This window comes from Nyctereutes procyonoides, unplaced genomic scaffold, assembly GCF_905146905.1.
Source record: "Nyctereutes procyonoides isolate TBG_1078 unplaced genomic scaffold, NYPRO_anot_genome, whole genome shotgun sequence".
Lineage (NCBI taxonomy): Eukaryota > Metazoa > Chordata > Mammalia > Carnivora > Canidae > Nyctereutes > Nyctereutes procyonoides.
The window spans coordinates 4521668-4537487 of NW_026575045.1; the positions used below are offsets into that span (position 1 = coordinate 4521668).

General features: G+C 37.2%; 1 protein-coding gene across 1 annotated transcript in view; it reads right to left on the reverse strand.

The window, feature by feature from the left end:
• Positions 1-15820, reverse strand: part of MAP3K5 (mitogen-activated protein kinase kinase kinase 5) — a 198864-nt gene that overhangs the window by 100639 nt on the left and 82405 nt on the right. Inside the window, 3 exon segments of the mRNA XM_055324629.1 lie at positions 11440-11610; positions 14282-14388; positions 15558-15726. Coding sequence (XP_055180604.1) covers positions 11440-11610; positions 14282-14388; positions 15558-15726 — 447 coding nt within the window.

Below are 15820 nucleotides of genomic sequence, written 5' to 3' on the forward strand. Positions count from 1 at the left end.
TTAAGGTAGAAAGGATTCTCTCAAGGTTACTGATCAGGATACTAAAGCCTGAACATATTAAGTCATGCACATTAAAAGTGGTAGAGTAGGAACTTGACCCAATTCTGCTCAATTCCAATGCTGAGCCCCTTCTTCTCTGTATCACCCTGCCTACTCTTTGGTGTATGTTCAAAAAATTTTTTTAGTTCTTTTTCATTACTTTCTGTTTTTTTGTTTTGTTTTTGCTTTTTAGTAAAAGGGAGTTGGGTGAAACAGGAAAAATCATCCTTTTATATTAATGATAAAGTTTATATTCTACATATAAAAGAAACAGGTATTGATATGTTCTTGGAAAGAATAACGTTTGTCACAAAATATATTTGATTAGTTTTATTAGAGGCTAATATATTTTTTAAAGATTTATTTATTCATTAGAGACACAGAGAGAAAGGCAGATACATAGGCAGAGGGAGAAGCAAACTCCCCTCAGGGAACCTGATGCAGAACTCGATCCCAGGACCCCGGGATCACAACCTGAGCCAAAGGCAGACGCTCAAACACTGAGTCACCTAGGTGCCCTGAGACTAGTATTTTTGAAGAACTTATATGGCAACACTGCTGAATGTGCCCATAAAAGTGCACCAAAGAAGAAGTTTTATGTTGTTGAAACTTCACCATTTAACTAGCAAGAGGATAAATGAATGTGGACATTAGTTCTTACATAAAGAATCTATCAACAATGGATTAATAGTGTAAAACTCTCTATAAAGATAGAGAAATAAAATGGCTAGAGGTGAGTAAGCTAAATTAAAGACAATTTCATGAAATAAAGAAATCCTAAGGATGAAACCACATATTCACATCTTAAGAGGATTCTAATGACTACATTTGAGTAACTGTATGAAGTTATGTCCACTATTGTTGTTTTTTTTTCTATTTTAGTACTAAATATTTACTGGAAAAAAGTAAATAATCTGCATTTTTCAATTCATTATTACATTGAAAAGATGCAAATTTCTTTTTTTTTAAATTTATTTATGATAGTCACACACACAGAGAGAGAGAGAGAGAGGCAGAGACACAGGCAGAGGGAGAAGCAGGCTCCATGCACCGGGAGCCCGACGTGGGATTTGATCCCGGGTCGCCAGGATCGCGCCCTGGGTCAAAGGCAGGCGCCAAACCACTGCGCCACCCAGGGATCCCAAGATGCAAATTTCTTAGTCGAACAAAGCAATAGATTTTTGTTCAAGGCTGCCTTATTATTAGCAACTGTATTTGTCACCTGATTGCAAGCTACCTCTAAAAGAGGCAAGTACTTGATTATGAAATGAGTGATGAAGTCTTGTAACAAAGACAGTTCATTTCTTGCATCTGCACTGAGATGTTCAACAAAGTCAAGAATAAAGGAAATATTCTTGAGTTGATTATTTCTAGCTAGAGCATCTACTTTCTATCAAAGAAGAAACTGAGCTCAAGTCAAGTTCTCTCTATTTAGCTGTCATTTTTCCTCCTTTGTGATAGAACAGCTGTGATTCTTTCTGTGAGACATAAAAGTAATTAAATTAGAATTTCATGGTGCTTTGCGTCTCTAGGGATATTTCTTAAATTAATCACTCATAAAATAACTCACAAAGCAGGACAGCATAAGAAGAAAACTAGTGCCGAATCACTCCATTAATTTGGTCTGGAGATGGGGGAAAACCCTCTCTTCATTTCTAACTGCTTATCAGTTTCTGATCCATTTTATAACATAAAAGTCAGGAAGAAAATAGAATAACCCCATATCCTTACTATTTCCTTCCAGCCCTTTTCCTCTTCACATACTTTTTTCCAAAAATAAAAAATAAAAAATAAGAGAGAGAGAGAGATTCATGTTATTTTTATAATCTGCTTTTAAATTTTGTTTGGATATCATGATGCATCTTACTATCAAATATTTTTTTAAAACTACCATTTCCTTCTGGGTATACACCCAAATGAACCAAAAGCAGGAAACTAAACAGATATTTGTACCCCAATGTTCACAGCAGCATTATTCACAGTGGCTCAAAAGTGGCCGAAAACAGCACAGATGTCCATTAACGGATGAACAGATAAATTTAATACAGCGTATACTTAAAATAGAGTATTATTTAGATTTAAAAAGTAAATTTTGACATGTTACAACATTGATGGACAGTATTATGGTAAGTAAAATAAGCCAGTTGCAAAAAAGACAAAATACCATATGACCCCACCTATGTGAAATATAGTAGTATAGTCAAATATAGTGGTGTAGTCAAATTCATCGAGAAAGAAAGTAGAATGATGGTCACCAATGGCTGGGAAGAGGGGAAAATGGGAAGTTGTCTAATGAGTATAGAGTTTGAATTTTGTAAGATGAGAAGTGCTGTGGATGGATAGTGGTGATGGCTGCACAGTAATGTGATGGTACTTAATGCCACTGAACTACACACTTAAAACAGTTAAAATGGTGAGTTTTATGTTACCTATATTTTTACCACCAAACCCCAACCCCACAATTTTGAATGAATGATATTCCATCATATCGGGAGGTTATCCTTTGCTTAACATTTTCCCCAAATGTTGGACATTTAGGTTTCTTACAACTTTTTGTTACCATAAAATTCAGTGTAGTAAACATTGTTGCAAACGCATCTTTATTTCCACATCAGCTGTTTCTTTAGGATATTTTCCAAAGGACACAACTGGATTAAAGAACATGAATTATTTGAAGGCTCTTGATGTATGATGCCAAACTGCTTTCCAGAAAGGTCTCCCAACTCACTTTCTTAAGAGCAGTGTAGGAAAGAGATCTTCTCTCTCCTTCATAAAATATATTAATCAAATGTATTTTGTGACAAACATCATTCTTTCCAAGAATATATCAATACCTGTTTCTCCTTATTCATGCCAAAATAAAGTATTATCTCTTTTTTATCTTTGCCAAATGATAACAAGAAAGCATAGCTTAGGATTTTAACACGGTACTTTTCTGATTGCTGAGACTGAATAGTTTTCATATGTTTGACCAATCTAAATTTACTCTTTCAATAACTGCCAATTCTCTCAAATGAAACTGTAAGCCCCAGGGTGCCCGGGTGGCTAAGTCAGTTAAGCATCTGCCTTTGGCTCAGGTCACAATCCTGGAGTCGCAGGATCGAGCCCTGTGTTGGGCTCTCTGCTTAGTGGGGAACCTGCTTCTCCCTCTCCCTCTGTTCTTCCCTGCTTTTGTTCGCTCACTAGCTTACTCACTCTCTCAAATAAATAAATAACATTTTTAAAAAATGTAAAACCCATATTCTAAGAAGGCTGGGAGGGTGGGAGGGGATACATTTGGGAAAGCTCTGAAGACAGGTAAAAGTGGTGTCAGTGGTTTACACTTAATTTTTAAGGATGTGAGGAACAGTAAAGATTTAGGAGGAAGGGAGTGACAGCAAAATATGGAGAAAGCCTAAACCTTTACTAAAAAGAAAATAAGCATATTACTGATTGTGGTTAATCTATTCAATAACATGGATTCATTAAGCAGAATCTCCAGAGGCAAAGAACTCCATCTACACAGCTGGAAGACTCTACAAATGACTGCGATGTTCAGCCAGGCTTGCAAATGATCCCCTTTAATTCATGGAGTGCAATAACCCCTGTCCTTCCACATTCTCCTCCCTTTTCAGCATAATGTTTGGCAAATATCTAGTTTTCTCACTCAACTTTCTGATAACTGAGCTACATAAAGCAAGCCTTAGTTGTGTCCCTTAGGTGCTCAGTACTTGTTAGCTGCAATTATGAACTTCTACAATGACATCCTGAATATGACCATTCCTGGATTTCGACTTGGTCAGGCCATATTCATCCGATCTATCATTTTCTGGGTGTGACATTAAAGCAAGGTCAAGGCATGAGACCAATTCACCAGGGTGCTTGTTTACCAAGCAACTGTGGGCACAATGTATGTTCTACTCGGGTCTCCAGGTCATCCTGGAACTGCTAGTCACCTAGGTGCCAGCTATATCAGGACATCAATGAGCAAGGGGTCATGCTGAGTTACTACAAACCGTTCAGGATTTGAGTTCTTTAAAAAAAAAAAAAATCTAAAATTTGGAAACTCACCTAACAGACACAATAAAGGACTGACCAAAACTGGTATCAGTGGAATGATGGTGAGATAAAACTCTGGGGGGCATAAAGGGTAGTGGAAAAGGAGATAATACAGAGAAAGACATCTTGAAGCCAAGAAAAAGAAAAAAGGGCTAATCTGGCAAATGGAAAATAGGCATTGGTCTCTATTTGTATGTTGATTGGCTTGTTACATAACTCTCCCAAAGTAAAGCCAATCCCATTAATAATGTAAAAACTAAGTAGTTATTAGACACATATTACTGTTTGAATAGCACTGTCACTGACGTCAAAGAAAATTAGTTGATAAGGCAAAGCTGTCTGTCCTTTAACAAGTTACTATGGAAAAATGAACATATTAATGCTAAAAACAGGCTTAATGCTTTCAATTTCCTGGATATGGATCTTTTTTTGGCATTACAACAGGAGAGCCATGTTCAAAGTTCTGAAAATGACTTTCTATCTCCCCTTACGAATGAGAAGACCATCCTGTGTAAAACCAAACATGATTTCAAACAAGTACGGCCTATCCCACATCACCCCACAATAGCTGTGGCATGTGAAATTCAAATAAGGCCCATGTGAAAAGTATACAGACTCTGCAGTTTTACTCTTGTCAGTTAAATGTTCAGCTAGATGCAGAAAGAAGAGAAAGAAAACCTTTAGGAATATTTTAGGAAGAGGGATACTTAATCTAGTTAAGTGCTCATGTTGAAAATGGATAAGTGTAACAATACATAAAGAAACGCAAAATACTTTCACATATTATACACTAAAGATTTAACACGAGGTGCCTACTAAATTCCAGGATTTTAACATATGTTACTTCTTTTAATTCTCACAACAGAGCATTTATTCCTCCTAAAACAGTAAGTCTGAGCCAGTTGGAATTTTAACAGTCCTATCCTCCTTCCCAGTGATCTGTGTAGGGCTGGGCTGATGATATACTAGAAGAAATGTAAGAGTCTGTGGTAGGTTTTTGAGTGTGCTTTCTCATTTCTAAGAAAATGACGGCCTCCTTTCGTCTCCAGATCTTGGTGTAGCTAAATTGGACTGATGCCTGGAATGGCCATGGCCACTTTGCAACCCTAAGGAAGCCAGCCCGAGGGCAGAGCCACTGAGGGTAATAATGAGGGAACAGACTTCTGCTGACATTTTTAAGCTGCTGACTCAACCTACTCTAGACCTAGCCTCATTTCTGGACTTCATGTTTTAGAAAATACATTTTCTTATTGTTAAAGCCTACTGGAGTAAGGTATTCTGCTACTTATAGGATGCTAAGAACATTCTAATTCTTGTAGGTAAGTATTTTTTAAGTATTTTTAAAGTATTTTCTAAAGATTAACTTGCCTAAGATCACACAGTTTCCAAGTGTTGACTCAATTGTTTGTTTCACATCAGTCTCCCAAAAGCTCTCTTCAACAAAACAGTATAGACATTTCCAGAAATGTCTGTTCCTGGAAATTCTAGGAAAGAGAGCCTACGATGTAGTAAAAACAACACTGACTCCGAAAATAAGATTTGAGTTTTCATTAATGACAGGATATAAAAAATTTCATTTACTTTAAATTCATTTAGTCAAATTCTTTGAGTTTCAATTGCCTTGGTTGTAAAATGGGAAGAAAAATGTCAGCGTTGGCTTTCTTTGCTTGTAAGTATGCAATGGTTAACAGCATATACAAAAGTCTTGTGTCAACTCTAAAGTTTAAGGGACTGGTAATTATTTCCACCTATTGAACAAACACTGCACATAAAAAAACGTTCTAAGTAGGCCAGTCTGCAGGTGAATTCAGCATGACTATTTCATGGTTACTTCTTTGTTAGATTAGGTTAAGAAAGGATTCGGGGAGATAATCTTTGCAACGAATTTTCCATGGCTCTCCAAGTCATGGTCCATGGTATTTCCTTGGGTCATTCTACTTAAGTCCGTGACTTCAGAAATTCTGGTCTCTTTTTTGATGTAAGTCTAGGCTTTCATAGTATTTCCTACTTTGAAAGCACAGTGTCACTGTCTCATCTTGTGCTATATCCTATTGCAGCCCCGAACATTCTCTAACCAGAGCATGTGACAGACACTATTACTGCTTTCTCTAACTTAGATTTAACTTTATATTGAACAGCTATGATAAAAAAGCTACAACCTCTTCATGACTGAAAGCTAAATTCAGTTTAATTATGTAAAGATCAAAAAGGTGCTTTCCCTACCTTAATGTGGATTAAAGAAATTTAAGTATAGAAAAAAATAGCATTTTAGCTATCCTCAAGAGCTTCAATAGACAAAAATAACTAAGGAAGTGACAAGGAAAAACATCAAATGTCATAGAACTAGTCTTTTTTTTTTATACTTAAATCATCAGGATGTGTTCATTCAAACCACTCAGAGCCTCTGTCCCAAAGAAGATTTAACAACCATAATTTGTTCTAACAGAAGAAAAAAAATTATCCTAACAACGTATCACAATTCTGCAAACTTAAAAAAATCTAAACCATAAACGTTTTTCTTATTTCCTATTTTTGTATTCCTAACCCCCAGGAAAAGCTCTCCAAAAATAGGCTTGCCTAGATGTAACATGGTGCCTTGCCGCAATACCCATATCAGATATGATGCTCAGAGGAGTGCATCCTCCTGACAGGGAGCCAAGCACTGAACTCATTAAAGGTGTTAAAAAAAAAAAAAGGGAATTGCAAGAAAGAGCTCCATGAGCCATTGGAATCACAGCTACTTGGAGCTCTTGAACTATTGAGTTAAAGTTCCTATCCTTGAATTTTCTGTGGCCAGTACATCACGGTCTCTGCAAGCCAACAAAAAATGATTCAGGCCATGGAAAATGTCCATGGAAAGAGACCCAAGGGACTAACTACCTGCCACAAAATTCCTCTCCTTATCTTAGCAGTGGCATTTGACAGGTGGAGACTCTGGGAGGATGATGGCTCAATGTCAGTTGAAACATCCCTCCGGGACCCGTGACTCAGGACATACATCATCCTGGGTAAATCTGCCAGGATGTCTCATAACCTCAGGGACACCCTCTTGTGTCGGCACCCTGACAACGTGCTTTTCACTTCTCAGCACGAACAGAAAGGGAGGTTAGGGATGATGCCAACATACTGACATGAATGAGTGTGTTTGCCACGCTGTGGGGGTTGGATTAAAACATTAAGAAATACCCAAGAAGCTTTACAAGTGTGATGGTGTGAAAAAACACCTATTTACAAAGGGCGGGGGCGGGGGACTTCTTAGCAACCCTGACAACAAATGGATGCATGGCTATCCGTGATGGTAATGGCAGGTTATGGGTAGGTAATCTACAGTAAAAGTGGCATTCTTTTAATACTGAATAAGTCGGTGAGTGACTCCAGATCAACTCCTAGGGACTCTCCCATGGAAAGGCTGTGATCTCTAACAGCCTTCCCTGTTCTTACTAGAACATTAATGGACAGCTTAAAATGAAATCATAAAAATTCTGATATCTTCAATTTGACCTGAAGACCTGGACACAAAGCTCTTTTCAGAGACAAGTAATAATAGTCCTCAGCCAAATGGGAAGGATAAAAGAGGAGCCTGGATCTGGAAGCACAGAAAGGTAAAACAAAAACACAACCGGAAAAATCTGTTGTTTTACTGACCTTTATATGACCTTGAAAGCTTTCAGTAGTCTAAACGCATTTCCAACCGGGGAAATGCTCTATTTTATTCCTGTGCAATGCACACTAACTTCATAGGAGATGTTTTCCATTTGCATTCGCTGACCAAGAAAATTAGGCTTTGAAAGACTACCTATGCAATTTGTTATTGTTATCATATCAAAGCATTTATAGTGGCACAATGCTTCCAAATATTAGATTCTAATTCTCCTAAAGGTAAGACTTTTCTTAAAGCGTAAATCTGGTAATAGAAAGGCTGCATAGTTACATTCTTCTTTTGTAACAGCAGAAAAAAAAATTGGTTAAGAGAAACTGTAAAACACTAAAAATTTATCATACAAATTTAAAAGTCTGAATCAAAGCTTTCCATGAGGATCTAGGAAATGACCCCAAGTTTTTCTCCCTGGTTCTAACCCATTATCTCAATTTCAGTCCCTGGTTCAACCGCTAGAATGAGAAGATTTTGCAAAGTTAAGATTCCAGTTTCAAAACTTGGAAGATTTTATGGCTAGCACTGAGGAACTCCTCATGAAAGCCAACCTCTTTAATGTATATATTTTTAATTAGAGTACATTTTAGGAATATTAAGAAATACAGAAAAATAATAAAAGCAACACTCCCACATTAATCCCACTCAGCTCAAGAAATGAAATGTTTTAAATATTCTCACAGCTCCATGTGAATCATTTCTTTCTACTCCTTTATTCCCCCTGGTAACCACAGTACTGAATTGGGAGCTTATAATGTGCATTCATGCATCTATACCTTTACTATACCTTTACTAGGTGTATATATATATTTGAAAGTTTCCATAAATGATATTGTACTCCATGTATCTATCTTTGTGCTGTTTGCTTCTTTTGCTCAACTTTTTTTTTTTAAAGATTTTTTTTGGCATGTCAAAAGTTTACACAGAGCTTCAGAGCTTCCAAGAATTTTTCTAGAGTATGTATGTTGGAGTAGATCTGCTGGATCTACGATGGGCTACCTGTCAACTTTCCTTGATAATACTGAAATCTTTAAGTGGTCATAAAAATTTCTACCACACCAGGAGAGACACCCTTGCTAACAATTGATACTGTCACACTTAACTATTTCTTTATAAATCTAGTAGTCTCTAATGGTGTATTAGACATTTTTGGATGATATGTTGTAAAGTGTGGATTCTGCTATACTCCTCGTAAGAATATTCAGGCTTGGGGTGCCTGGGTGACTCAGTGGGTTAAACACCTGCCTTCAGCTCAGATCATGATCCCAAGGTCCTGGGGTCAAGCCCTGCATTGGGCTCCTTGCTCAGAAAGAAGCCTGCTTCTCCCTCTCCCTCTGCCTGCTGCTCCCCCTGCTTGAGCTGCCTCTGTGTCAAATAAATATATAAAATCTTTTTAAAAAGAGAGTCATGAGTCTTGTTATGACTGGCAAACAAATTGTTAAAAAAAAATAAATTGTTGATGGGTTTATCTTGATCATGTGGAGGCATGGTTTTAGGTTTTATTAGGGTGCCTCTGTCTCAGATTTACTCTTAATTTTTAGTGCACTTCGTTAGTCCGGGGATATAGTTTTTTATTTCTACACCATGGCCCTTCTGGAGCTTTAGTGGAAAGTTTGATTGTTCATGTAGCACCCTCTCACTTCAGGTTCAAACTCCAAAGTCTGGCTCTCCAATGCTGGGCAGCTGTTGAAATTTCTGTTTAGCCCTTTAAGACTTCTAGCTACTATTTTTTGCACCTGGGCTCCTAGGGTGAAACTCGAGTTTTACCTCCGACACACACGTCAGGGCCCTGCTGAGAACTGAACGGGAGTTTATATGGATTTGGGGGTTTGTTCTCTCTCTGTGGCTCCTTCATGTAGGAGATATGTCACTCAATTTCCAGGCAATTGGAAAGCCTCAGACTGACCCCTGACCTTTAAGTGATTTTCTTCTTGAGTTAGCTCTGTCCTGTGCCCTGCAGATCAGGGAAATGATGCTGCATAGGAAAAACCATTTATATGTAGATCTTACCCAGTGTGGTACCCTTCCCTTATCCAAGAATCAAAGCCTCTTCAGTTTCTGACTCCTTTGAGTCCCTGTCCAGTACTTTCAAACTGTTTTCCTTTTCAAGTGTTTTTCCAAGTTTATAATTGTTATAATTGGCAGGGGTGCCAGTGCAATAGAACCCACTCTGGCATTTCCAAAAGGCAGAACCTTGAGGAACAGAGGCAAATTTTGATGCAAAGATTTTCCAATCGTTTTTTTCTATGATTAATAGTATTTTTAAGCCTTGCTTAAGAAATTCTTTCCTATCCCAAGGTCAGCTTGTATGTTTTATTCAAAGTTTTTGTTTTTTCTCTCTTTTTTTATTTTTTTTAATTAATTATTTTTTTAATTATTTATTTATGATAGTCACACACACACACAGAGAGAGAGAGAGAGAGAGGCAGAGACATAGGCAGAGGGAGAAGCAGGCCCCATGCACCGGGAGCCCGATGTGGGACTCGATCCCGGGTCTCCAGGATCGCGCCCTGGGCCAAAGGCAGGCGCCAAACCACTGCGCCACCCAGGGATCCCCTCTTTTTTTATTTTTTAATGATTTTATTTATTTATTCATGATAGACACAGAGAGAGAAGCAGAGACACAGGCAGAGGGAGAAGCAGGCTCCCTGCAGGACCCTAGGATCATGATCTGAGCCAAAGGCAGACACTCAATCACATTGAGCCACCCAGGTGCCCCAGAGGTTTTGTTTTTTCTAAAGTATTTAAAAAATATTTTGGTCTTTAATTCACTTAGATTTCATTCCTTGTGCTTTAAAGTAGAATTCCAATTTCATTTTATTTTTACAAGCAGATGAACACATTTTCCCAGTACCATTCCTGAAGAGTCCACCCTTTCCACTCTGATTCATGAAGATCACTGCCATAAATCTAATCTTGTAAATATCTCAGTCCGTTCCAGGCCGTCTCTTCTGTTCCAGTGTTTGTCTGGGCCTACACTCAGCCTGCAACGTCTTAATTATTACATCTTTAGAGTAGGTCTTGTTATCTGGTAGAGCAAAGTTCTTCCACCTTATTCCTCAAGATTGCTTTGCCTTTTCTTGGCCCTTTGTTTTTTCAAATAAATTTTAGAATCAATTTGTCAAGTCACATGAAAGCCTTGTTGGGGAGAATCAACATCTTTAAAATGTTAAGTCTCTTCATCCATAAATTTGGTATATATACTTTTAAAATTTATTCTAGTATTCTTTCATGTCTATCAATTTGTAGAAGTTTTCAACAAAATGATATTTTTGTTATTATATTATATATTATATTTTAAAATATCTTTTTAAAATGTTATTTTCTCGGGATGCCTGGGTGGCTCGGCGGTTGAGCGTCTGCCTTCGGCCCAGGGCATGATCCTGGGGTCCTGGGATCGAGTCCCACATCAGGCTCCCTGCAGGGAGCCTGCTTCTCTCTCTGCCTGTGTCTCTGCCTCTCTGTGTCTCATGAATAAATCAATAAAATCTTTAAAAAAAATGTTATTTTCTCAAATTATCTTTTCAACCAACTTACCCCAATTTACTCTGCCATATCAAATGAATTTCATCAAAACTGCTTACTGAAGCTATAAATTCAAAGATTTACTTCATAATATACAATCCTTTAGGATAAGAATAATTTAACTTATTTGCAAACAATTTTTTCCATGTCATGGATTTATCAAGTATCTTATCCTATATACTCACCAAGAAGCTCCATGGTCTCTACTCTCAGTGTCTAGGAAATTAGAGTCCAAAAACATATCTTTGTAGATTCGACCAACTAGGCAATACATATCTGAAGCAACCTGCCCTTCACTTTGCACCAAGGGGATCATAACATCAAGAGCTTTTGCTCTATCTCCAGGGAGGTTTCTCCTAAGGTAGGGGAAGAAAAAAAAATCATTTCAATACAGATTACAGAAGCAATGTAGGCCAATTATCTTTTTAAAACTCTATTTGATACATTGATTCACAATAGTCAAGTTTGGCAGGATAAAGACAACAATGAAATTTGGAGAGTGCCCTGTAAACCTATGTCCTAAGCCTTTTTGTTTTTTCATCCTACCAGATGTCTACTGAGTCTAACAAGGATCACTTCTGAGCTGCCTTTCCTGATGATGGTGATAGATTTGCTCTTAATCATTTATAGTCCTCCTAATTTCATAGTCTGTAGTTCATGGTTCATAGGTTTAAGGGCATGTAGTCCGCGGCCTAAATGGGGCAGTCAACTAACCCAAACAAGGACTTTAGGTTTTAACGACTTTTGCTCCAAAGCACTGTGCAAACTTATTCACAGACAATACCAACAAGCCAACTTTAACCCAAGAGTTGCCTAATGTCCACATGTGAGTAGTACTGATGATCTAAGGAAGGTGCTTTATGCAGATCATTTTAAAATAGCAAGTATGTGTAGATCATTCTCAAAACCAGATAAAAATTATCTTAAAAATTATTTCTTGAACCTTAAAAACATTATCCTAAGTGAAAGAAGCCAGTTACAAAAGATTACATACGATTCCCTTTGTATGAAATGTCCAGAATAGGCAAATTTAGAGATCAAAAGTATATTAGTGATTGCTTAGGTCTGGGAGATTTGGAGGGAAAAGGGAGAGTGACTGTTAATGGGTAGGGGGTTTCTTTTGGGGGAGATGAAAATGTTATATTTATTGTATTGATGGTCATACAATTCTGTTACTATACTAAAAACCATAAATTATACATGTTAAATGGGTTGACTTACATAAGAATATTTCAATAAAGCTGCTACAAAAAGTTATTTCTCTTCTCTACTATCACTTTTTTTAAAGATTTATTTATTTATTTATGATAGACACAAAGAGAGAGAGAGAGAGAGAGAGAGAGAGAGAGAGAGAGGCAGAGACACAGGCAGAGGGAGAAGCAGGCTCCATGCCGGGAGCCCAACGCGGGACTTGATCCTGGGACTCCAGGATCGCACCCTGGGCCAAAGGCAGGCGCCAAACCGCTGAGCCACCCAGGGATCCCCTCTACTATCACTTTAAATATAAATGCATATGATATTCCTTTTTTTATTTTATGGTAAATACCCTGAGTTTATAATAACCTTTCATAGACACATGCTTATCAATTCGTTATATTGTATTTTAGGAAAGGTGAAGACAAAACACATAAAATAAGAGTGTCTATGGACTTTCATTTTTCATTTCAAAAAAGACCATATTCCATTCCATCTTTCAAAAAAGATTTGCGAGCAGTTGGTGCTGGTAATCTCTGGAGGTCTCATCTTACTCTGTCAAATCTAATGAAAAAGATGTTTAATAAATAGCGAAATGAAATATACTTTCATTCTACACCTACTGATAAAGTTAGCAAGTTCTACAGTTTGGGTGGATAAAGAAGGAAAGAAGCAATCTCAGGTTGAACAGCATGTTGACTTTTTTCTTTGAAGACAGAGGCAAGAGACTTCAATGCTGAAGAACACAGACATTAGCATCAGCTAGATCTGGGTTTCAGCCTCAGTTTAATGACTTGCTACCTTTGGGCCTCGAAGAAAAGGTATTCAGTCATTCCAAGCTTTGGCTTCCTCATCTGTAAAATTATCAAGCCTTAAGCGACACATGGCAAATGGTCCAAAGTTGCAATGTCCTTACTTTTTTCTTTTACTCATTCTCTTCAGTTGTAGTAACTACATGTATATTCAACTGGCCACCATGGAAGAGAACTCACAACTAACAAGCTTTGGACAGCTCAGTACTTTGGACCTCTCCATGGCCAAAGCATGGATGGCCTCTAATGGTGACTCTGGGGAGGACGTGGCACTGAAGTATGTGCCATGATGCAGACCAGTGTTCATGTTGGTTTTGCAGATTCACGGATACATGCCCTAAAATGTGGCCAGTGGAGTTCTGATTATAATTAGATATGTTCAGAGCAGTGAAAATGAAAATATTTGGTTAGAAATATGTTCGCTTAGACATAGTTACTCTTACCCTGCTTAGTAAATTTATTTTTAAAGATTTATTTATGAAACAGAGAGAGAGAGTCAGGGAGAAGGGGCAAGGGAGGAGGAGTCAGAATCTTAAACACTCAGCTCAGAGCCTGACACAGTGTTTGATCTCATGATCCTGAGATCATGACCCCAGCTGAAACCACAAATTGGGACACTTAACAAACTGGGCCACTCCAGCATCCCTCTACTTAGTAAATTTTAAAGTGAATAACCATTTGGGGTTGAGCATATTTGCCTCAAAATAACATTATATTCATGCAATTCAAAAAATTCTAAACAAATATAAATAGCAAATATAAACTCTGACAGAGAATAAAAAGAATTTTAAGAATTTAAATATACAAACAGTGAGGGCTTTTTTTTTTTTTTACTGACAAAAAAGTAAAACAACAAAGTATACGCTTCCTGTATTTCACATGGTTGAAGTAGAAATATTAATATTACATTTTAATAGGGTTTGGCTGCAATACTATGACAAAAACGTATCCCAGAAAGAATATTCAGGTTACAAAATACTATGTTATTAGCACATTGTGGATAGGAACTTTTTCTTCTTACCTATTCAGTGCAAATGCATAATGAAACTTCACATGGTGATGGGAAGCCAAATCAAAAGTTGGCAGTTTTTCTAACGTCTCTACCAGCTTCACAATAGAATCATAGTCCTTTCAAACAAGAGAAGAGTAACACAGAATTAAGCCACGAGGAGTAAGTTCTGACAATGCAATGACTTTTGACAACCAAATATGTGACTTTGAGAAGGGTGTTAAAAAGACAATTAGAATCCATGTAATACTTTGAAGAATCTAGAACCAAAAAGAAATTTTTTTCTTAAATAAGAAATTTGGATTATATAGATAAAAACCTCAGAATATAGAGTTACCATAACTGACTCCAAAACAGTAAACCACCTAGCAGCATAATACTTTTTTGTCTAACTATGGGGGCTTTAACTTCTCCATGGAGTCAGATTCCTGGTACACAGAGTCCTACCAATTACTTTCAAAGAATAATTTTCGAAATATCAAGAACTTGGAGCAACTGATTGAGCTTCTATTATAAATAACAAGATGATAACATTTCAAGCTCTCCTTGCCTTGGGATCTTAAGTACTACACCTCTACATGTATGTCAGTTTCTGCTGTTCTCATGAAGATTTACCTGGGCCTGAAAGGTTGGAAATAAGAAACCAGAAGTCACTTAGATTTTATGGTAAAAATGGAATAGCAAATCCCCAACACACAGGATTTCATTTTCTTTACCATATTTAAAAAATTTTAAGACATGTCGATAAAACTAAATGGCATGTTGATGTGTTTTACAGGATATATTTTAAAAGTTACTTTTATAATTAATCAGTTGCATATTTCTTCTTTTGGCTAGTAAGATCTAGCACTATCAGTTTTAAGCAACAGCATTCCAAGGAGTAAGAGATACATTCAGAAAGTGCTCCTCCTCCCACCCTCCCACCACACCATTTCTGCTCTTTGCCACAAAAAAGTTTTCACTTATTGGCTGACAGGTGTGTCTGAGGCTAACGACCTAGAACAGGCTGTCCCCAGGTTAGCTATGCATACAGACTTTTATTTTTTGTTCTTCTGGAGGAAAAAGTCAAACCTTTACCATACAAGTACTTTATTACGTAGTCCCAGATGGCTAACTCATAGGAGTCTTTTTCATTCATCAGAAATTCTCAGGATGGAAAGCTTAGAAAGTCAATTAAAAATTACAAGTAGTGACAAGAATCACCTCTCAGCTAACTAAATTTGATGTTAACTCTCTTATTCCTCCAACATGCTACATGATGAAGAATTTCCTTTAAGCATCTTCTCACCTGGATATCTCTGTAGGAAAGTAACAGGTTTATGACAATATCTGCTGTCAAGACTTCAATATTATCTACTCGCTGCCGAATTCTTGCCAATTCAGCTGCCAATTCTTTACCAGTGTATAAATTACGAGCTTTCCTGATATCATTGAGTATAGATTCCCGGAAGTACTGGCTGGTGGGAAAACACAATTCAAAGAGTTAATGCTAGAAAGAGTTTCAATTAAAAACGAGGATTGTGTAAGGAAACAAATGACATTTGCAACATT